This window comes from Pelobates fuscus, chromosome 4 (assembly GCF_036172605.1).
Source record: "Pelobates fuscus isolate aPelFus1 chromosome 4, aPelFus1.pri, whole genome shotgun sequence".
NCBI classification, from domain to species: Eukaryota; Metazoa; Chordata; class Amphibia; order Anura; family Pelobatidae; genus Pelobates; species Pelobates fuscus.
Genome location: NC_086320.1, coordinates 177372414 through 177396167, shown reverse-complemented (window position 1 = coordinate 177396167; position 23754 = coordinate 177372414). Strand labels below are relative to the sequence as shown.

The following is a 23754-nucleotide window of genomic DNA, read 5'->3' as shown; positions in this document are numbered from 1 at the left end:
CACACACACACACACTCTGCATTCATTATATACACACACACACACACTCTGCATTCATTATATACACACACACACACACTCTGCATTCATTATATACACACACACACACTCTGCATTCATTATATACAAACACACACACTCTGCATTCATTATATACAAACACACACACTCTGCATTCATTATATACAAACACACACTCTGCATTCATTATACACACACTGTGCATTCATTATACACACACTGTGCATTCATTATACACACACTCTGCATTCATTATACACACACTCTGCATTCATTATACACACACTCTGCATTCATTATACACACACTCTGCATTCATTATACACACACTCTGCATTCATTATACACACACTCTGCATTCATTATACACACACTCTGCATTCATTATACACACACTCTGCATTCATTATACACACACTCTGCATTCATTATACACACACTCTGCATTCATTATACACACACACACACACACACACACACACTCTGCATTCATTATACACACACACACACACACACACACACACACACTCTGCATTCATTACACACACACACACACACACACACTCTGCATTCATTATACACACACACACACACACACACTCTGCATTCATTATACACACACACACACACACACACACTCTGCATTCATTATACACACACACACACTCTGCATTCATTATACACACACACACACACACACACACTCTGCATTCATTATACACACACACACACACACACACACACACACACACTCTGCATTCATTATACACACACACACACTCTGCATTCATTATACACACACACACACTCTGCATTCATTATACACACACACACACACACACTCTGCATTCATTATACACACACACACACACACACACACACACACACTCTGCATTCATTATACACACACACACACACACACACACACACACACACACTCTGCATTCATTATACACACACACACACACACACACACACACACTCTGCATTCATTATACACACACACACACACACACACACACACACACACACACTCTGCATTCATTATACACACACACACACACACACACACTCTGCATTCATTATATACACACACACACACTCTGCATTCATTATTGTAACGGAGCTCCGTGTACCCCGACCGAGTACCCTCCGTTGATGGATGCTCCTAGCGCTCTCAGAGGACTCCAAGCACTGCAGACGACTCCACAACCGCCGTAGCTTAACTGGAGCCGCGCCGTCTTCCTTCCACCCTGGATCGGCTTCTGTCCTCCAGGACCGTGTGGGGAAGACCTCTCCTCCAGGAGAGCGTATCCGGAACAAGCTCTTACAAGAGCTAAGTGATTAAGAGCTCAGGGGAATATGCAGAGCATAGCAATCCCCAGTGCGATATAGCAGTTCCCTCCAATAACGAGACAAGGCTACGTATTGAGGGTCAGAAGAGGTCTGAGGACTGGAACACCCAGCCTGCTTTTTATTAGGATAGGATACACACAGGACACTCCCAGGGGGAGGATGAAATTGACCAATCACATGCATGGTAACACCCCCACGTCTCCTCCCCTCAGATAAACACATAACCCAATTAAAACGTACATTATTTTACCTAAGTTCTGGATGTACCCCAAAAACAGGGGGGTACAGCTTTAAGTCTGGTATCCCCAAATAGCCCTGGTTCAGGGGAACAGTCTGTCCAAAAATCAGCCCATTCGGATGAATGGTTCGGGAGATACAGAGCTCCAAAGTTTTGACCGACCGCACAGACCAACTAGCCGAAAATAGTTCCATGAGTTTTGGCCTTGCGGTTGGTCTCCGTTCGCACGGTAAAATATACGAAATTCTTGCCATCCATTCGCATCTTCGTGATCGCTAGAATCCCCATACTAAGTTAAGTATAACTACCGAACGGCCGGTCGTTCGGTAGTTTCCGTACGCAGTTCTGGATGTCTGGAGGTCTTAGCGGTATTCGCCTGTTTGCGCTTCCGATTTCAGTTCCATGCGTTCACAGGCAAACACCGCTGTTCGTACGCAAGATGGCCGCGAACACGTGTAAAAGTCCCGAAATGGCCACCTATTCAGAGCACAAAGAATTCGTATGAGATCATACGAACGGCTGTATTCTCCAGTAATGGTATTCCCATGCAATATATTCGTCTAAATCCCCTGGCTGTTCAGTTATATTAGCAGTCCAGACCTACAGCATAGTTAAAGGGCTAGAGTCAGCCTAATACAAATCCATATGCCCGAATATAGTGTTTACAGTGCAATATAGTCCAGGACCATAGTCGCAGGGGAGGAGGCAGGCAAGCAGGCCTCTCCAGGACAAAGTGGCGAAGGGCACTTCGTCACAATTATATACACACACACTCTGCATTCATTATATACACACACACTCTGCATTCATTATATATACACACACACACTCTGCATTCATTATATATACACACACACACTCTGCATTCATTATATATACACACACACACTCTGCATTCATTATATATATACACACACACACACACACACACACTCTGCATTCATTATATACACACACACACTCTGCATTCATTATATACACACACACACACTCTGCATTCATTATATACACACACACACTCTGCATTCATTATATACACACACACACACACACACACTCTGCATTCGTTATATACACACACACACACTCTGCATTCGTTATATACACACACACACACTCTGCATTCGTTATATACACACACACACACTCTGCATTCATTATATACACACACTACAAACACTCTGCATTCACTATATGCACTCACTACACACACACTCTGCATTCACTATACGCACACACTCTGCATTTACTATACGCACACACTACACGCACACTCTGCATTCACTATACGCACACACTACACACACATACACACTCTCTGCATTCACTATACGCACACTACGCATTCACTATACGCACACTACGCATTCACTATACGCACACTACGCATTCACTATACGCACACTACACAAACACACACAGCTCCCCTGTTTAAACACACTGCATCCACTACATGTGGCATGTATATTTTTTGCATTTACGTTTAGAAATAGTTTTTTTTCAAAATGGTAAATGTACAGAATATCGGCCGGCTATCGGCCTGAAAGTTCAGATTATCGGCTCTAAAAAATCAATATCAATCGATCCCTAGTAGACACACAATATTCTGATCTTGTGATGCAGCAGCAAAGGAAGAGGAACTGACTCAGTGGAAGGTGTATCTTATACTCTCTGCCTGTCTCTGGTTCCTTTTTTCCCCTCTATATCTCTTTGCTGCTATGGAGTAGTAAAGGAAGATTATGCAAAATATGTGATAAAATTCTATTTCTAAAATGATCTATATGTGTAAAGGGTTCAAGTAGTAATATGAAACAAGCTGTTGTCTACTTTATTGTAAGTTGTAAATTCTGCAAATGCTAGGGTAATGTCTGCACATTGATAACTTATTTAGTAGTTCTGCTAGATGCCAATTTAATAGAAATTGGGTGCGTGGGGGGGGGGGAGAGATTTATCTTGGGAGAGAGAGCTTGGAATGGGTAAATCTGTGGTGGAAGGTAGTTTCCGGTGATGTTTAAGGAGCTGTTAAAGAAAAATATGAATTCTTGATCAGTGCCATATTATATTTCAATATAAAGACACCCGTATAATTATTATTTATATAGCGCCAGCAAATTCTGTAGCGCTGTACAATGGGGGGGGACTAACAGACACGTAATTGTAACCAGACAAGTTGGACTCACAGGAACAGAGGGGTTGAGGGACCCTGCTCAATGAGCTTACATGCTAGAGAGAGTGGGTTATAGTGACACAAAGGGTATAAGTTGGGGTAATAAAATAGGTTAGAAAAGTGATCACTGAGAATTTAAGTTATTTTTGACAGTTGCAGTAGAGCAGTCATGGGGGGAGGGTGGGGGTGATGAAAACCCGTTAACAGTTTAAATAATATGCTTTCCTGAAGTGTGTTTTCAAAGATTTTTTTTTTGAAGGAGTGGAGACTGTGTGAAAGTCTAACGGAGAAGGGAAGGGAGTTCCTCAGAAAAGGTGCAGCCTTGGAGAAGTCTTGGAGGCGAGCATCAGATGTGGGAGTACTGACAGAGCATAGGCGTAGGTCTTTGGCAGAGCGCAGGGGCCGTGAAGGGACATATTTGTGTATTAGGGAGGATAGGTAGGTTGGAGCAGCATTATGTAGGGACTTGTAAGCAAGCACCAGAATTTTAAATTGAGCCCTATATCTTACTGGAAGCCAATGCAGGGACTGACAGAGCTGGGAGGTGCTGGGGGACAGGAAAATGAGCCTCTCTGCCGCATTCATTGTAGATTGCAGCGGTGCAATCTGGGAACACGTAAGACCGTCAGGTATTGATGATCGACTGGACATGAGGGGTGAAGGAGAGGTTGGCATCAAAGAGAACACCTAGGCAGCGAGCCTGCTAGGTAGAGGTGATGGCGCCGTTGACTTTGAGGGAGACACACTGGAGAACCAACACTTGAGGGAGGAGAGACCAGAATTTATGTTTTAGACAGTTTGTTTTAAAAAGTGAGCAGCCATCCAGTTGGAAATCGCAGAGAGGCAGTCAGAGACACGAGTCAAGAAGGTGTAGCACTTCACCTGTCATTTTTTATTTTGTTTCTTACATTGGCTTAGTCTAACGCATAGTTAAGGTATAGTTCTATTATTGTAGGACTGCAAGTGTCCTCCTATAAACAAATATTGGTGGTGTATCTATTTTAAAGAATTTCATACACCATTCTCCTTTTCTTTCTCGGCCTTTAGCTGACATGTGCATAATGCCACTTCCACTACATAGGTGATGAATAGTGTAAGGCAAGGCTCATGATTGTTCTGTGCTTTATATGAAATTTATATATTTACTGTGCTTTATTTGAGGTTATGTACTATGTTTGTTGTATGTGAATTAATGCGAAAAGACTGTATGATACTAATATCATGTAAGATTGCATTTAATCAGATAACCTATACATGTGGTGCATACATACTCCCCTGGCAATATATTTAAAAATCCTTCTGTTTTTTTTGGATTCTAGGTGTCACAAAACACAATCAGTCCACATTTCTGATGTGGTAATGTTTATCAGAGCTTAGTGCATTAACAGAAATGTAGGTATTCACTTTTGTACAACGAGGCTGTTCGTGCAGTGATTCCAGATTATCTAGAGGAGCAGAGTTAATGCCATACATGTCACAATACTTCAAAGCTAATCCTTTTAAATTGATTATGCTAAGCTGAGAAAGTTGTAGAAATTCCAAAATCAAAGCGTGGACAATTGATTGCTACACTACAAACACTCAACACAAAGTTGCTGTTTAGCAATAGAATGGCAAAAACAGATCTGTAATGCACACCGGTAAAACATGAAGCCTTATTTAAATTTCTGTATATTATCTGTTAAGCAAAATGTGATTGAAGACCGGCAGTTACTTTTATTTGTGTTATTATGCAAATTGTGGCATTTGTTTAAAATTACTCTGTGAAGATAGTTGAACAAAGCTCTTAGATATTTTTTTCAGTGGTGGGATGTCATTGACACTTATTGTACCGCACTATGAACACAATAGTACTTGCAATGTCTCAAAGTATCCTTGTCGCTTCTTAATGAGAGAACATTATTGACATAATATGTTCCTCTTTGATATTTTAAAGATAACTTAATGGCCGCTCCAAAGTCATGCAAAACTCCAGAGCTTTTTAAAGAAGACAGCTCCGAGGCCTCCAGTCAGGAAGAAGGTGCGTTATGTACAGACTTTAAACATTTACACCTGATTGATACAATAACCTCAGTTGATTGAAATCGATCAATTTGTATATTTTCCAGGTCTACTTCTAATTAACATGGCAATGTCTATGAACTGTTGGTCTTTTAATGAAAAAGCAAACCCAATCTTTACATGAATATTAGTTATTGGTCCTTGTTGGCAGGCACTTATTGTCTGATTTGATTTTCTGTTTCCTCTTAGATATTCAGCAGCATGTGGCACACAAGAAGCCTGCTGGAAAATGTCCCATTACACAGTAAGCGTTTTTATAACAATTTGGTGTTTATATGAAGTGGAATGTATCCATCGAATTCTAGAGAAGCAGGACTCACTATCTCACTGCCCATTAGTCACATGCATCATATAAACATTTTTGACTTGTGATAAAAAGTGCTATAGTAATACAGAGATGATGGGATTTCATGGTTTTCTATTGCTCACCTGGCCATTATGGTGATTCAGCATCATGGAATATGCACAGGATTCCAAAATTGTTGGGATCCTGAAACTGCGCATTTAAGAAAAAAAAATATTTAAATCTTGATTCTGGTCAGGAGGCACAAGCTCACTTTCATCTGCAACTGGGAGTTTTACTCCATCACAATTTTTTTTATTTTTTATAAATAAAGTACTGTTTTTGGTTAGAGAGGCCCTTACTGGCATATCCCCCAACAGAAGAAAACACATACTTACACCAGGTCCCATGATTAATCCAAGTTCTCCCTACAGCCTTTCCTGGAAGGTCATCCCAGAAGGCGGGCTGAGGGAGGACTTGGATAGCATGGGGTGGTTTTCAGATACGAAACTCTTGTTGACAGATGGTCCTGATTTTGTATTAAAAGAGTAGATCCACTAACAGAGTTGATAGACCCTAGGAAGGCACAAATATAAACATTTGCAAATGAGTCACCATGAACCAGTTGAAAAATACTCCATATTTTCAAATTTTCTTGTCAAAAAACATTTACTTGATAAAGGAAAGCCAAGTTATTTTAGGAGCTTAGCAGTGCTATGTAAAGTTTAAAAGATTTGTTTTAAGTTTAGTTTTAAGGCTGCATGGTTCTTTCTCATTTATGATGCAAGTGGAAACTGGTGCATATATTTAGCAAAATCAAAGTATCCTCTAGTTCTGATTTTGTCTGTGAAGTAGTGTGTGGCTGATGTTTAGTAGATAATCGTTAAGCAAGATCAGGCTGAGTACATGTCTGTGTTGGGGAAACAATTTAATAAAGCAGGGCTATGTGCAGTCATACGCTTATGGTGTGTACTTTAGTAATTGCATTTGTTATTTGATATTTTTATGATGGGCGTATATTGAATGTGTCAGTAACATGCTTTACTATCTCAACAGCACCCTGGGTCCTAAAAGTTGCTCTTTAAACAGACTTCACATGCCACACTGCGAACAAAATGGTGGCACAGACTGGAGGAAGAAAAACGGTCCTGTTTGCCTGCATTACGAGCACTACAGAAACTCAGGGCACCAGGTGAGCTGTATTTTGCTGTTTAAAAAAACAAAAACAAACTGTATTGACAACCTTAAATTGCTTTGGTTTTATCACTTGTCTGTTGTAAGTCCTAGATTAATTTTAAATTCTATAGATTTATTTATTTAAAGGAACACTTGAAGTACCATAAGCATTACAGCGCACTGGCCTTCCCTCCCACTGTAAGGTTTCCAGCCATTTTCAAACCCCAGTTAAAAAGGCAAAATGTTCAAAAATGGTTTGGGGTGTGGGGGTAATTTCTTAGGATTTATTTAATCTTATTTTTTTGTTTAGTGTTTTTTGGAATGTGTTGTATGTGTGACCCTGGCCTGGTGTTTAAAGCACTCTGTCTTTATACATTTGTTGTAATGTATGCTTGTGCAACAAATTAGATACTAAAACCATTGCTGTCTTTCCAGCGCGCAACAGATAAAGGTTATTCATTTCCAGCCGGCTCAGAATCCACATCAGAAAGGTAATTTTTGATTTTCCTTTTCTTGTCAAAGTACTGGAGGAATAGTATGAAGGTTAAAATTTCTAAAAAATAAAATTCACTGCATTATAAATTTGCCCATTATCTTTTATTTAAAAAAGTGGATAATTGTACTCTCTCTCCTGTTTTACAAGGCAGCTTTAAATCCTCATCTGAGTGGTGGCAATGTCTACTTATTCGTTTAGACTTGGCACAGGGCAGTTATTCAGATTTAGACATGTTCACATTTCACAGCTGTTGTGGTTTCCTGTATCCTGCTAGCCAAGTAATTAAGGTTACCAGTAATTAAAGGGACACACTGCAGGCCTGGCCTCCCAGCAGACATTTTGGATTCCCTTGCACAGCTCAAGGCCTGGACCCAGAGGGTCAGCCCTGATTTCACCTACAGGGCCCAAATTTGAAGCCCCACAGGGAGTGGAGGGGGATGTGTTGTGTGTTACTGTAGAGGATGTAATGTGTGATTATGGCATTTAGTGTTTAGAAATTAAAACTATCGAGGGGCGGGGCCGGACCGCCATGCTGAACAGTCGCAAAATGGTGAGGCTACTACAATCTCTCCCAGTTTTTTAGCACAAAAACGACTTAATAACTACCTGACAGCAGCGACCCAGTGCAGGAAGCCACCCTGGTTCCGAGGAGAGGCTTGCTGAAAAGTTCTAGTCCCTTGGAGGGGCGCTCTCAGTCACCCACGATGGGGACCGCTTGGGCGGTGAGTGGAGCAGACGTCCGCTGCCCTGCTATCCTGCCCACCAGCAGTATGAGCGAAGCACAAGGCTAGGTGGAACTATTTACCTAATTTTGAGGCATATTCTCCTACTGCTGCCAAAGTTTAGTTATGCCTGTTATTTCTTGCTCACATGTCTCATTTACTCTTTTTACTATGGGACCTCCTGGGGTAACTAACTTGCTAAGCTCTGTAATGCCTGTTTCTCCCTAAAAAGAAAAGAGCAGTCCTTCCTGACTTTTCATTTAATGCTAACACCTGTTATTGCTGACCAAACTCATGGGAAATGTCTTTAAACTTATATTTGCTATACAATGCTCAACTGTTCTTGTTTATCTTTTTTTTTTTTTTTTTTTTTTTTTTTTTTAAAGAGGCAGATTTTGCTAGGAGTTAACTCCTATCTTTGTTTACCAAGCTTGAATGAAACTTACTATGACTCTGTAATGCCTGTCATGTATCCTTTCAATGCCTCAATAAAATAAAGAATTAAAAAAAATAAAAATTAAAACTTTCATCAATTAACCTCGTTACACAACCCATGGCTGTCAATTAGACACGTGCTGTTACTTCCTGGTTTGTTTAGCTCAGAGCCAAGAGCACATCCTTGCAAAGAAGTTTCACTGAGCTACACTGGGAAGCCTGTGATTGGACAGTCACAGATTGGTTTCAGATATGGTCCTATGAAAAATTCACGTTTTTATTTGGGGTATATCTACAGCAGAGTTAATTTTGTAGACTAACAATTTTAGTCGACTAACATTTTTGGCATTTTTAGGCAAAATTCTATGATTAAAACTTAATTGAAATGTAGTTTGTGTCATAGTTTGCCCAAATTAACACTGCACAGAGGGGCTGTGAAAGGGGGAAAAAGAGACGCACCAGGGCTTGGGAGAGACGCCTTGAGGGGCTGGGAGGACAGAAAGACACAGACGGGCTGGGGAAGGGGTAAAAGAGACAGAGGCTTTATTTAAACTCATTAGATTTTAGTTGTTGACTAAAATCTCCAGTCATTGCTGGAGATTTAGTCGACGCCGGCCTGCTGGGGATTTAGTCGACTAAAATGAACACTGCTAAATAGTGATTTTTGTTTTGTATTTGGACAGTGGCGTATCAGTACATCATTGGGGTATCACTATGTAGTGTGAAGAAAAAAAGTGTGCTTTCTGTACAAAGTAGAAATATCAGTTAAAGATTGGGGGGGGTGGGAGGAAGCAATGACAAGTTTACTCATACAATTTGACTACTTTCCCCCCTTGAAGGGTTACTACCTACACATAAAGCACTTAAGCATGTTGAAGTGCTTTATTTGTGAACCATGTGTCTACTCCCTTATAAAGTGAGTAAATATATCAAAATAAATATTTTTTTAATACCGTAGTATTATTTCGTGGGAAAAGTTACAAATGGGGGGGGAAAAGATAAATATTATCTATAGTTAATATTAATAATGGCCTCTCGGTTACTGTCAGCCTGGAGTGTGCTCTTCCTCTCTTGCTTTGTACACTTGTTCAAAGTATTTGTGTGAGGGCTTACCATAGAGAAGCATTGAATTGGCCTATGACATCCTCACTAGTAAGGATCTCCCAGAAGCAGAGTGGAAAAGACCCTCTCGCAGCTGGATTACAGGTAAGTGACTTGATGAGGTTTACAAGTAGTTGGCTTACTGAGTTCAATTTAGCAAATGTAAAACGATGGGTCTATCAAACTGAGCATGAGTGCACACAAAACCATTTCCCTGACTGACCATGTATATTCACTTACACAATTTCTTAAGCGGTTTACCAAGTACTATAGCAGTTTTTACTCAAGAAAAAGGAGGCATCTGTATGTTAATGTCTGCTGTCTTTTTGCATGTGATGGTTTGGCAGGCAACATGCAGGCATTGTTCTGAGAGTGAATACCTTTTAGACTGTGGTATTTTGGTTCTATGTAGCTGATCTATGTATATTTGCTTTTTACATTTTGATATATTTTTTTCTTACCCCCAATCAGAAATGTGGAGAAAATTGAAGGCCAGTCCGTCTGCATAGTGAATGGGGTCAAGCCAACTCAGATTATGAAGAACAGTATTGTTAAAGGTATGGTACATGTTTTGTAATTATCCAAAACCTAGTTTGTCTGATCTGTTTCAGGTTTTGTTTTAGAGTTATTTACACATTCATGCTTGCAACAGCATTTGTTACTTCCAAGGCCTTTGTAGTTGAGTCAACTAAGTCTGCCTCTCGTTTTTAAGCATGCCTGTCATAAGGAATTCTGATGCTGCTTTACTTCTGGAGATGTGTTTTATATTCAGGGTTTAAAATGTGAAGTCCCATGCTACCAGCTAGGCTAAACATTATTCACCATTGTGAGCCATAGCATATACTCCGGATTTTGATTTATACTCACCAGGGCTAAGCTAAAAAAATAAATAAACCTGCAACACTTCCAGCATTGCACCATGATACTATAGGCCCATTAATACGTGATTGGAAATTTGCATATAAATGACATGCATACATAGAAACATAGAATGTGACAACCGATAAGAACCATTCGGCCTATTTAGTCTGCCCAATTTTCTAAATACTTTCATTAGTCCCTGGCATTATCTTATAGTTAGGATAGCCTTATGCCTATCCCACGCATGCTTAAACTCCTTTACTGTGTTAACCTCTACCACTTCAGCTGGAAGGCTATTCCATACATCCACTACCCTCACAGTATAGTAATACTTCCTGATATATTTACATTTTTGCCGTTCTAATTTAAGACTGTCCTCTTGTTGTGGTAGTTTTCTTCTTTTAAATATAGTCTCCTCCTTTACTGTGTTGATTCCCTTTATGTATTTAAATGTTTCTATCATTGCCCCCCTGTCTCGTCTTTCCTCCAAGCTATACATGTTAAGATCCTTTAACCTTTCTTGTAAGCTTTATCCTGCAATCCATGATCCAGTTTAGTAGCCCTTCTCTGAACTCTCTCTAAGGTATCAATATCCTTCTGGAGATATGGTCTCCATTACTGCGTACAATACTCCAAGGGAGGTCTCACCAGTGTTCTGTACAGTAGCATGAGCACTTCCCTATTTCTACTGCTAATACCTCTCCCTATCTAACCAAGCATTCTGCTAGCATTTCCTGCTGCTCTATTACATTGTCTGCCTACCTTTAAGTCATCAGAAATAATCACCATAAATCCCTTTCCTCAGATGTTGAGGTTAGGACTCAAATATTCTGTACTCTGCCCTTTGGTTATGTCCAAGATGTATTATCTTGCACTTATCCACATTAAATGTCAGTTGCCACAACTCTGACCATTTTTCTAGTTTACCTAAATCATTTGGCTTATCCCTCCTGGAACATCGACCCTGTTGCATATCTTCGTATCATCAGAAAGACATACCTTACCATCAAGACCTTCTGCAATATAACTAATAAAAATATTAAAGAGAATGGGTCCAAGTACAGATTCCTGAAGTACCCTGAAGCTTCGAATATACTCCACCACCCTGATCTATTATTTTAGTTACCCAATCAAAAAAAATCAATAAGATTAGTTTGGCAGGATCTCCCTGAAGTAAATCCATGTGTCTCTGACCTTGATATCCATGTGATTTTAGATGTTCAACAATCCTATCCTTTAACATGGTTTCCATTACTTTCCCCACTTCTGAAGTAAGGCTTACTGGCCTATAGTTGCCCGACTCCTCCCTACTACCTTTCTTGTGAATGGGCATAACATTCGCTAACTTCCAATCTTCTAAGACTACTCCTGTTAACAACGATTGGTTAAATAAATCTGTTAATGGTTTTGCTAGTACACCACTAAGCTCTTTTAATAGCTTTGGGTGTATTCCATCAGGTCCCATTGACTTATTTGTCTTTTCTTTTGACAGTTGAAATAGAACCTCTTCCTCTGTAAACTCACATGTAACAAATTACTAATTTGTCCTTTTTCCTAACTGAGGCCTCTTTTTTTCTTCATTTTCATCTGTAAATACTGAACAAAAATATTAATTGAGGCAGTCAGCTAGACCTTTATCCTCTTCTACATACCTTCCTTCTTTTGTTTTTAATCTAATCCTTATTTTACTTTCCTTTTCTCATTTATGTATCTAAACTATTTTGTCCCCTTTTTATTTTTTTTCTGACTATTTTCTCTTCTGTGTGTGATTTGGAAGCTCTTATAACTTGCTTAGCCATTTTCTGCCTAATCGTATAGATCTGTCTTATCTTCCTCACTCTGGATTTTCTTATAATTACTAAATGCTAACTTTTTGTTTTTTACCATTCTGGCCACATTTGCAGAGTACCACAGTGGTTTCTTGAATTTTTTGCTTTTTCTGACCAGCCTAATGCAATTTTCTTATGCCTTCAACAGTGCAACTTTAGAATAATCCCATTTCTTTTGGACTCCATTTAACCCCTTAAGGACGGAGGACGGTTCAGGACCGTCATCGGCATTTTTGCGTTGCCGACCGGCGACGGTCCTGAACCGTCCTAACCGTCCGATGTACTTACCCGATCGCCGTTGGTCCCGGTGTGGGGAGACTGCCTGCAGCCCAGACAGTCTCCCCATGGCGGTTTAGGACCCCTGTGGCCATGTGATCGCCCAACAGGGTGACCACATGGTCACAATAGGTGTCCTAGTCTCTGCCTGCAGGGGGACTGTCTGTGCTGACAGGCAGTCTCCCTGCCAGTGTAAAATAATTTTTTTTTTTTTTTTAAAGTGAACGTTAATAAAAAAAAATATTATTATATATGTGTATATATATGATATATAGACATATATTATACCTATATAATATGTCTGTATATCATATATATAATGTCATGCTAAGTGTATTTTTATATTAATATGTACATATAGTAATATAAAAATACACATATATATATACGTGTGTAAATTAATAATATATATATATATATATAATAACTATATATATTGTATATATATATTATTATAAAATACGAATAATAAATAATTTAAATTAAATTAAAAAAATTAAAAATAATAATAAAAATTAAAAAAATATATATATCTATACGAAATTTTATTCTAACTGTATTTTGATATTAATATATATATTTATATCAAAATACACTTAGAATGAAATTGTATATATATCTATGTATATATAAATAAATAAAAAGAATGCGAACTATTCATATGTCCATATACAAAATTACATAAATAATTATATAAATATACACGTAGACTTCAAATATATAAATATGCATATATATAAATTCTACGTGCGTATTTATGTAATATTTTTACATAATTAAGTTATTTTATTGATTGCAATTTAAGGGACCTGCCTGCCAACCCAGGCCGAAAGTCCAGAGAATTTAATTTGCTATCACTGTATTTTACCCTGTAACGTTCTACGACACCCTAAAACCTGTACATGGGGGATACTGTTTTACTCGGGAGACTTCGCTGAACACAAATATTAGTGATTCAAAACAGTAAAACATATCACAGCGATTATATTGTCAGTGAAAGTGACTTTTTTGCATTTTTCACACACAAACAGCACTTTTACTGATGATATAATTGTTGTGATACATTTTCCAGTTTTGAAACACTAATATTTGTGTTCAGCAAAGTCTCCTGAGTAGAACAGGACCCCCCCATGTACAGGTTTTATAGCGTTTTTGAAAGTTACAGGGTCAAATATGTGGGTCAAATATTTTTACATTGAAAATGGCCAGGTTGGTTACGTTGCCTTTGAGAGCGTATGGTAGCCCAGGAATGAGAATTACCCCCATGATGGCATACCATTTGCAAAAGAAGACAACCCAAGGTATTGCAAATGGGGTATGTCCAGTCTTTTTTAGTAACCACTTAGTCACAAACACTGCCCAAAATTAGCGTTCAATTTAGTTTTTTACTTTTTTCACACACAAACAAATATGAACGCTAACTTTGGCCAGTGTTTGCGACTAAGTGGCTACTAAAAAAGTCTGGACATACCCCATATTGAATACCCTGGGTTGTCTACTTTTAAAAAAATATGTACATGTGGGGTGTTATTTAGCAATTTATGACAGATAATAGTGTTACAATGTCACTATTGATACATTTTAAAAATGTATGTTTTGAAACCGCAATATCCTACTTGTACTTATAGCCCTATAACATGCAAAAAAATAGCAAAAAGCATGTAAACACTGGGTATTTTTGAACTCAGGACAACATTTTGAATCTATTTAGCAGTTTTTTTCATTCGCTTTTGTAGATGAGTAAAAGATTTTTCACATAAAATTCAAAAAACGTGTATTTTTTTCAATTTTTCATCATATTTTTTCATTTTTTTTTTAAATTAAATTACATGAGATTATATAAATAATGGTATGTAAAGAAAGCCCCTTTTGTCCTGAAAAAAACAATATATAATTTGTATGGGAACAGTAAATGAGAGAGCGGAAAATTACAGCTAAACACAAACACCACAAAAGTGTCAAAAAGATGCCTGGTCGCAAATGTACAACATCGCAAAAAAAGTCCGGTCCTTAAGGGGTTAAGGACGAGCCAAATGTACAAGTTGTGAACAAAACAAAACGTAAACAAAACCTGGCATTTGCGCTATATGTCTGTCCAACCGTAATTCACCTCTTTCATATTAAATGCACCCCCCCTTATTATATATCATTTTATTCAGGGGAAACAGGGCTTTCATTTAATATCAAATATTTAGCTATGAAACATAATTTAATATGAAAAAAAAGGGAGAAAATAAGAAATGCTGTTATTTTTTTTAATTCTACATGACAGTTTAACTGTCAATGTCGTAATACTGTTTGCTTTTAATGCAATAAAATACACATATTTGTATTCAGCAAAGTCTCACGTGTAAAACAGTACCCCCTATGTACAGGTTTTATGGTGTTTTGGGAAGTTACAGGGTCAAATATAGCACCGTTACATTTGAAATTGAAATTCGCCAGATTGGTTACGTTGCCTTTGAGACTGTATAGTAGCCCAGGAATTAAATTTACACCCATAATGGCATACCATTTGCAATAGTAGACAACCCAAGGTATTGCAAATGGGGTATGTCCAGTCTTTTTTAGTAGCCATTTGGTTACAAACACTGGCCAAAGTTAGCGTTAGTATTTGTTTGTGTGTGAAAAATTCAAAAAACGCCAATTTTGGCCAGTGTTTGTGACTAAGTGGCTACTAAAAAAGACTGGACATACCCCATTTGCAATACCTTGGGTTGTCTACTATTGCAAATGGTATGCCATCATATGGGTAATTTTAATTCTTGGGCTACCATAGGGTCACAAAGGCAACGTAAGCAATCTGGCGAATTTTAATGTGAAAAAAATTAAACACAAGCCTTATATTTGACGCTGTAACTTTTGAAAACACCATAAAACCTGTACATGAGGGGTACTGTTGTACTCGGGAGACTTCGCTGAACACAAATATTTGTGTTTCAAAACAGTAAAAAGTATTTCAGCAATAATATCGTCCATGTAAGTGCTCTTTGTGCGTGAAAAATGCAAAAAAAATCACTTTTACTGGCGATATCATCGTTGTAATACATTTTACTGTTTTGAAACACTAATATTTGTGTTCAGCGAAGTCTCCCGAGTAAAACAGTACCCCCCATGTACAGGTTTTATGGTGTCTTGGAAAGTTATAGGGTTAAATATAGTGCTAGCAAATTAAATTCCCTATACTTTCGGCATGGGTTGTCAGGCAGGTCCCGCTAATTGTAATTAATTAGGATACCTAATTATGTAAAAAATATTACATTAATATATGTGTGTGTATATATATATATATATAATTAATTTTAAAAAATATTACATTAATGTGTGTGTGTGTGTGTGTGTGTGTGTGTGTGTGTGTGTGTGTGTGTGTGTGTGTGTATATGTGTGTATATATATATATATATATATATAATTTTTTTAAATATTTTTATTGATATATAGGGATATATACGTATATATTTATGTATATTGATATATATATATTTTGTTCTACGTGTATTTTGATATAAATATATATATATTAATATCACAATACAGTTAGAACGAAATAACACACATCTATATATTTTTTAATTTATTTTTTATTTTTTAATTATATTTTTTACGTATTTACATATTTTTTTAATATTATATATAACAATAATTATATATATATATATATATATATATTTAATCAGTATCAGTCTACGTGTAATTTGATATTAATATATATTTAATCAGTATCAGTCTACGTGTAATTTGATATTCATATATATATATAGTAAAATACACCTAGACAGTGTGTATGTGTGTATGTGTGTATGTGTGTATGTGTGTATGTGTGTATGTGTGTATGTGTGTATGTATGTATGTATGTATGTATGTATGTATGTATGTATGTATGTATGTATGTATGTATGTATGTATGTATGTATGTATGTATGTATGTATGTATGTATGTATGTATGTATGTATGTATGTATGTATGTATGTATGTATGTATGTATGTATGTATGTATGTTTTTTTTTTAAACTGATTTTACTTTTATTTGATATCAGCCAGCAGAGGGACTAACTGTCATTACAGTTAGTCCCCCTGCTGGCAATGCCTGAGCCAGCTATACCGGCCATGTGATTGTGAGGTCCTCGCAAGGACCTCACTCTCACATGGCCGGGGGGGGCTGCTGGAGGGCAGACGTGCCGCCGGGGGCTCCCTGGGAGTCCCCCCAACCGCGATCGCCGGCGACCGGGTAAGTAAAAAAAAAAAAATAGAGGGCGTACAATCACGCCCGGCGGCGTTTAGAGCCGCTTAAAAAAAGGACGTAATTGTACGCCCTCCGGTCTTAAAGGGTTAAATTGCTCCAGTCTGATGATGATTCCTTTACACATATCCTAATTTTAGAAAAGTCTGTTTTTCTAAAGTCTAAAACCTTTCTTTTTGGCTGGTGTGACTGTCGCTGTTCCCATATTAAACCACACTGACTGATCACTGGATCCTAAACTTTTACCTATAGTAATATCTGATACCAAATCTCCATTTGTTGACATTAAATCTAGTATGGCCTCTTTACGAGTTGGCTCCCAGTAGGGATTTTAGAATATGTGTGTTCCTGGCACAAGCAGCTATTTTGTTTTTCCAGTTCACATCATGAAGATTGAAGTCACCCATGATGATAACTCCCCCCTTCATTGTCATTTTAGCTATTTCCTCAACTAGTAGATGATCTAACTCCTACTATTTGTCCTGGGGGGACTATAAATCACACCTACACGAGTTACTGTGTGATTACCAAATTCTAACGTAACCCAAAAAGACCTTACTACCTTACTAACTTTTACTAGGCTAGATTGTATGCTATCCTTCACATACAGGGCCACCCCTCCCCATTTCTTGACTTCCCTGTCTTTTGTATATAAAGAGTATATAATAAAGAAATGTAAGCGCTAGAAAGTCAATGTATGTAGAACAGGTGGAAAGAAGCACTACTGTGTCTTACTAAATTTATAACTGCTACACACTTAAATGCACTCCCAATTCACCAATCTAGCACAACATGATAATGTAATTGTAAGTGGAGCAGTATTAAATAATATTAAAGTGGAGCAGTATTAAATAATATTAAAGTGGAGCAGTATTAAATATTAAAGTGGAGCAGTATTAAATATTAAAGTGGAGCAGTATTAAATAATATTAAAGTGGAGCAGTATTAAATAATATTATGCACATGTATACAACTGTATTGTGTATATCCTCCAATAGGTGGCGTTTGGTTAATGTGCATTGAACATGTAAAACGAAAACAGAAAAAAAAAAAAAAAATCGTATAGACCTTTTTAACAATCTCCAATTATCATATCATACACACAATTATCTACTATCAGGGTATATAAAGAGTACCCTGATATTGCTATGTCCCAGTAATTTTTCTAAATATACCATACCATCTCAGTAACAGCAACTAAATCTACATTATCAGTTGCCATTATTGCCAGACGTTCATGGATCTTATTCCCTAAACTGCAGGCATTTGTAGTCGTGACTCTAAGCTTATAATTTTTTAACACACTTGCTACAGGCACCTTCTGTTCTTGTTTTGGGGGGCAATTGGAATGATGTTTTATCACCCATTTTCGCCCCTACCCTCCCCAACCTCCTCCTAGTTTAAATACATCCTAGCAAAACTTCTGAACTGCTCACTGAGAACATTTGTTCCCTTTTGAGAAAGATGCAAACCAATGTTTTTGTACAGTTTATTTCCATTCCAAACAGAGCTACCATGAGAAATAAAGCCAAATCCTTGCTCCCGACACCTTCACCAAGCCACAAGTTAAAGTCCCTAATACCCATCCGCCTGTCATTCTGAGTGTTATGCACAGGCAGAACTTCAGAGAATGACAGTGTGGAAGCAACCTGCCGTATATCATTGGCAAAAACTAAAAAAAACCTCCTTTTACCTCTGAAACTTCATTGCAAGCATAGTAATTTGTCCCTAGATGGACAAGTACATCCAATTCCCCTTCCTGCTTTGCTCGCTTAACATTAAATCAAGCAAGTCTCCTATCTCTGTGAGCAGTAGCTCCAGGAAGATCTCACAAGACCACTATTGTCCAGCTCCACACCTCTTATGATAGAATATCCAAACAACTGCTTTCTATTAGGCCTCACCATAGTCTGCAAGCCTGTCTCCATAATACCACTACACTCTGTGCCTGTCTCCACAACACCATTACACTCAGTGCCTGAGCCTGTCTACATAACAGCACTAGAATTGGTGCCCGAGCTTGTCTCCTTAAGACCATTACACTCTGAAAGTGCTGAAAATTAAATACGTAGAGCAACAGACTGTGCAATATGCCTTTTATCCACAACTCTGTCTACCAGATCCTAAAGTAATCCATCTGCCATTCCTACTACGTCTCTGTGGCAGTGGCTTTGCCACAGTTCCAGCCTGAGTTTGTTTACAAGATAATTTACAAACTCAGACTTCAAAAATACAATCTCCTGCCTCAATATAGAGAACTGTCTACAGATTAGACAGCATACAAATCTCCAAAAAGTGGAACGTGAAACAAATGCATAACTATTACACTGAATTAAGTCTGCCATTTTAATGAAGTGAATAATTTATATCAAACCAATCTTAAATTTTTCTTTATTTTTTGTCCTCCTGTATACCTCAGATTACCTCCAGTTTATCTCCAGAATATCTCTAATCACACACTTTGAAGCAGCAACCAAGCCATTTTAGCCAAGCTAATGACCACAACCCTTATATAACTCCTAAAAGCACCACCCACTAGGAATGTTTAACACCTGGGTAGGCCTATGCTTATTTGCAAACAATCGCTTATTAACAACTAGTAGCACACACCTAGCTATTAAAGTGCCTTCCCAATTACCAACCATTATTTTTTTCAAAAATGTCTTATCTCCATGTCAGAATCCAAATTGGAGTCCCCATGCTATTTCACGCAGTGAAACAAGCCTATCTTATGGATCCAGTTGACAAATGTCCACATTAAACTGTGCACATTAGTGGCGCTGTCTTCCCCGGTGCAGTGCAGACCACTTCTGACACTGAGACTGGTCTCCAGAATTAATTTTACTGTTAATAGGTTAAAAAAAAAAAAAAATGGGTTGGCCCGCTGCAGCTAGATGTCCCTGTGAATGATGATACAGCCTTCTCTATTGAAGAGCTGAACATCATTTCTCTCATTCATTCTTCTCGTTTTGCTGAATGCTGGTTTCCGTCATCGCGGTTATAAAGATATTGTTTTAATGCAAAAGAATATTTAATGATGAAGTACATAGATGTGTGTGTATATATAGATATATTACATGTGGCAAATCATGATAGACCTCATAACTAGGTCACTAGACAATTTATGATAGCCATCTGTTCAGCCTAGTGTTCATATTAATATTTGAGTATATATGTTTTTGTATATTTTTGCCCTCTCTTAAACAAATTAAATGTGCATCTTCTCTTTGTTTTGGTTTTATTTTATTTTTTTTGGTGGGGACTGGCTGATTTCTTTCGTAATAACACTGGTATCCTGCAGCCAGTCAATGTCAGATCTGGTCTATTAATGCTGCACTTGGGAGTCTCTCGGACTGCCAGCTAGGATGTTAGTCTGAGCATTGTCTGCATTCTGCTTTATCATGTGTCACTCCTTCTGGTATATATTTGTTACTTATTAAATACCAAGTTGCAAGTCCCAGAAATCCACAAACTTGTTTCATTTTGTTATCCATCAGTGGTCTTTAATAATAACTACCCTTATTAAAAATTAAGAATTGTAACTGTTGTGAATTTAAAACTTCAAGGCATTTATTGCACCCAAATGAATACAAAATATATATTTTTTTTATATATAAACAAATGATATATTTTTGTGTTTAACTTTGCCTCCGTGTTAATCTCTAAACCACTGCAATGGTTTTCTTTAGATGCCTTTATACTCCTTTAGATTGAAAGCTTGTTCTTCACCTACTGTCCCCTGTTTGTTAGAATTAAATGCTTGACTTTTTTTTTCTTTTTTGTACTGCACTGTGAAATACGTTGGAGCTATATGAATAATTGTAATTATGCACAAGTGTACAAATTTTTTTTTTACACAATTTAATTCCTTATCTTTCCTGTCCCTTCCCTCTTGAAAGCATGCAGACAGTGCTTTCTAAGCATACTTTTGATTTGTCTATCATATTTTCATTCTTTTACTTATTGTATCTTGATCTACAGTGTTGGTCCTATCAATGTCAGTATAACCTTTTTTTTTTTTTTTTTTATGGAAATCCTTCCTTAAAGAAGTACATTTGACCACTCACACTTTGAATTGTGGGATAAATAAATGTATTGGGTTCAGTGATTTCTGATATGGTTGCTGTGTCCTGGAACCCCACTCTCACTGAATTTAAATAAGCAGAAGTAGTGCCAAAGCCTATAACTTTATTATGTAGTCTTAACTGGATTTAACATTATTTAGCCATGCATGGTCTTTGTCAAGACTAGATTAATAAAATTATTGTGTAATAAGCACAATGCATATGATAAGGGAAGTATGTATTTGCCATAATGTTCATCAACAAAACAACGCTTTTACAAAACGCCATAGTTTGAGCAACTATAAAAATGTGAGGGTATCAAAATAGTCTTTTACATCTTTATAATTCAAATTAGACTTTTGTGATGCAAATCAGATTTACTTATAATTGATGAATGCTTTTTTATTTCTTCATTAGTTTATATTGGTTGCCCATACAAATTGTGAAATGTTTGGTGGTATATATTTTTATTTTTTTATTTGCACAACTAAAACATCTGTGTGTGTGTGTGTGTGTGTATATATATAAATTTTAGTCTGTTTTAAACCAGCATATTAAGCTATGTTAGTTTTTACTTGAGTATTAAGTATTCATGTAAGGATCTAGAACGCCTTTATTAACCCCTTAAGGACACATGACAATTGTGACATGTCATGATTCCCTTTTATTTTAGAAGTTTGGTCCTTAAGGGGTTAAAGTGACCTCTTTATAATGGGGATTTACAAATCAAGCATATAGTCGTTGCATACCTATATGCTGGGTCTTGGCTTTCAGCATATTCCATATACTGCAGTACACGCTTCTCTTCCTGACATACTTGGGTGCTAACCTCCTGATTAAATATTCAGCAAACCGCTGTGTTTACATTTGCGGAGTCTTCAAACAGGGGTCAAAATAATAGATAATACCAACATCATAAGTGATTAGAGTTGTCTTGGTACCTCCCACTCTGTTACATACAGCCTGTATATAAGTAAATGGTTGCCAGCAAAATTGTTTCTCCTTACTAATGGAAAATGCATAAAGTGTAGTTCTTAACATAGTAAGTGAACCAATGTAAAATGATATTCTTGTGCATTCTCACACACTTGTTGGGTAAAGTACTTTATTTCCAAACAAAGACTAAGCAAGGCGGTGCAGTCTCAGGGTACACATTGTAACAGTTATATACTCTGATGAATCAGTAATCTTAATATAAATGGATCATTATAACCCAGATCATGCAATCGGGTTCATAATCATGCAAAACATTATTACTGAAAAACTTTAAATGGTTTTCTGCCTTTATCTTTTAAATTATAGTTATTATGGCAGTTTCCCTTCACATGCCTCTTCTGGTAAGATACCTCAAAAGTTTTATTTGCTTGGTTTGTTTAAGCAATAGATAGACATAAATGGTTGAAAGAACATGTTTGTCTTTCTTGTTTCTAGAGCCCATTTTGGAGGTTGGGTCTGGGCATGAAACAGGTGGAGAAACCTCTTCGGAGAGCTACAGTTCCCCCTCTAGTCCCAGACATGACAGGAGAGAGAGCTTTGAAAGTGAAGAAGAGAAAGATCGAGGTTGGCTTTCAAGGGGTAGTTTGTGGGAATAACAGGGGAATGTTCTTTTCTAATGTTATTCTAGGATGGTCAAAACAAGTAGACAAGACTTCTTAAAAAGCTATGCAGGAGTATTTCATGTGTCTCAAGAGTACTACATTTAAAATTGAAACACTTCCACTTCAAATATATTTTTTTACTGTTTGTTAATGATGTGCCCAGAATTTTTCGGACATGTTAAAAACAGGTTCTACATGCAAGTCAAATAGTGCATTCTTTTTCTGAAACCTCCTATCATATTACTAGCAACTAATATAGTTGCGTTCTTCATGTGGTTATACTGGTCTGTCTGCTATGTAAATGTTACATTGCCTACCACTGTCAACACAAAATGTTATAATGGTTTTGTATGCGTTCTAAAATAAGAGATTCAAAAATGTCCTTGGTTCTGTATCCTGGTCTGCCTGCAAAACAACATTTATGTCTGTCATGTTGCACATCTTCTCTACAACCCATTTAGTTATTCTGTCACCTATCGTATCTATTTTGTGTTGCTCTGATCAAGGCCCTGGCCGGGTGGTCGAGTGGCACTGACCACCTAGAGGGGGGAGCATTTAAATACAAGGTAGTGTTAGATCAGCGCTTGCAGAGTGTACAAATATCAAACACTTTGCCCTGATAACAGTGGGTCAGTGTGAAATCCTATTACACAGTGGAATATTTCTTGTACCGGTGGTTAACCCTTGAAAATTCAGTGGTGTGTGTGCAATGTTGCTCTCAGAATTTGCCTTCCTATTGAAGTATCTCAGGGTGCTTATTTTGTTGAAAATTATTTTGCTTCCATGTACTCTATTAATTCTTTGTTACTTTTTAATTTTATGGAAACAA

The 23754-nt window shown here is 37.4% G+C and overlaps 1 protein-coding gene across 4 annotated transcripts in view; it reads left to right on the top strand.

Moving 5' to 3' along the window:
• ZCCHC2 (zinc finger CCHC-type containing 2) overlaps nucleotides 1-23754 on the top strand; it is an 85635-nt gene that overhangs the window by 56276 nt on the left and 5605 nt on the right. For 2 of the 4 annotated variants that reach the window (XM_063451812.1, XM_063451810.1), the window contains exons 7-12: nucleotides 5719-5802; nucleotides 6033-6087; nucleotides 7183-7318; nucleotides 7738-7793; nucleotides 10528-10613; nucleotides 22759-22887. In XM_063451812.1, coding sequence (XP_063307882.1) covers nucleotides 5719-5802; nucleotides 6033-6087; nucleotides 7183-7318; nucleotides 7738-7793; nucleotides 10528-10613; nucleotides 22759-22887 — 546 coding nt within the window. The remainder of the gene's footprint in view (nucleotides 1-5718; nucleotides 5803-6032; nucleotides 6088-7182; nucleotides 7319-7737; nucleotides 7794-10527; nucleotides 10614-22758; nucleotides 22888-23754) is intronic. The other 2 variants (XM_063451813.1, XM_063451814.1) reach the window with 1 other exon arrangement.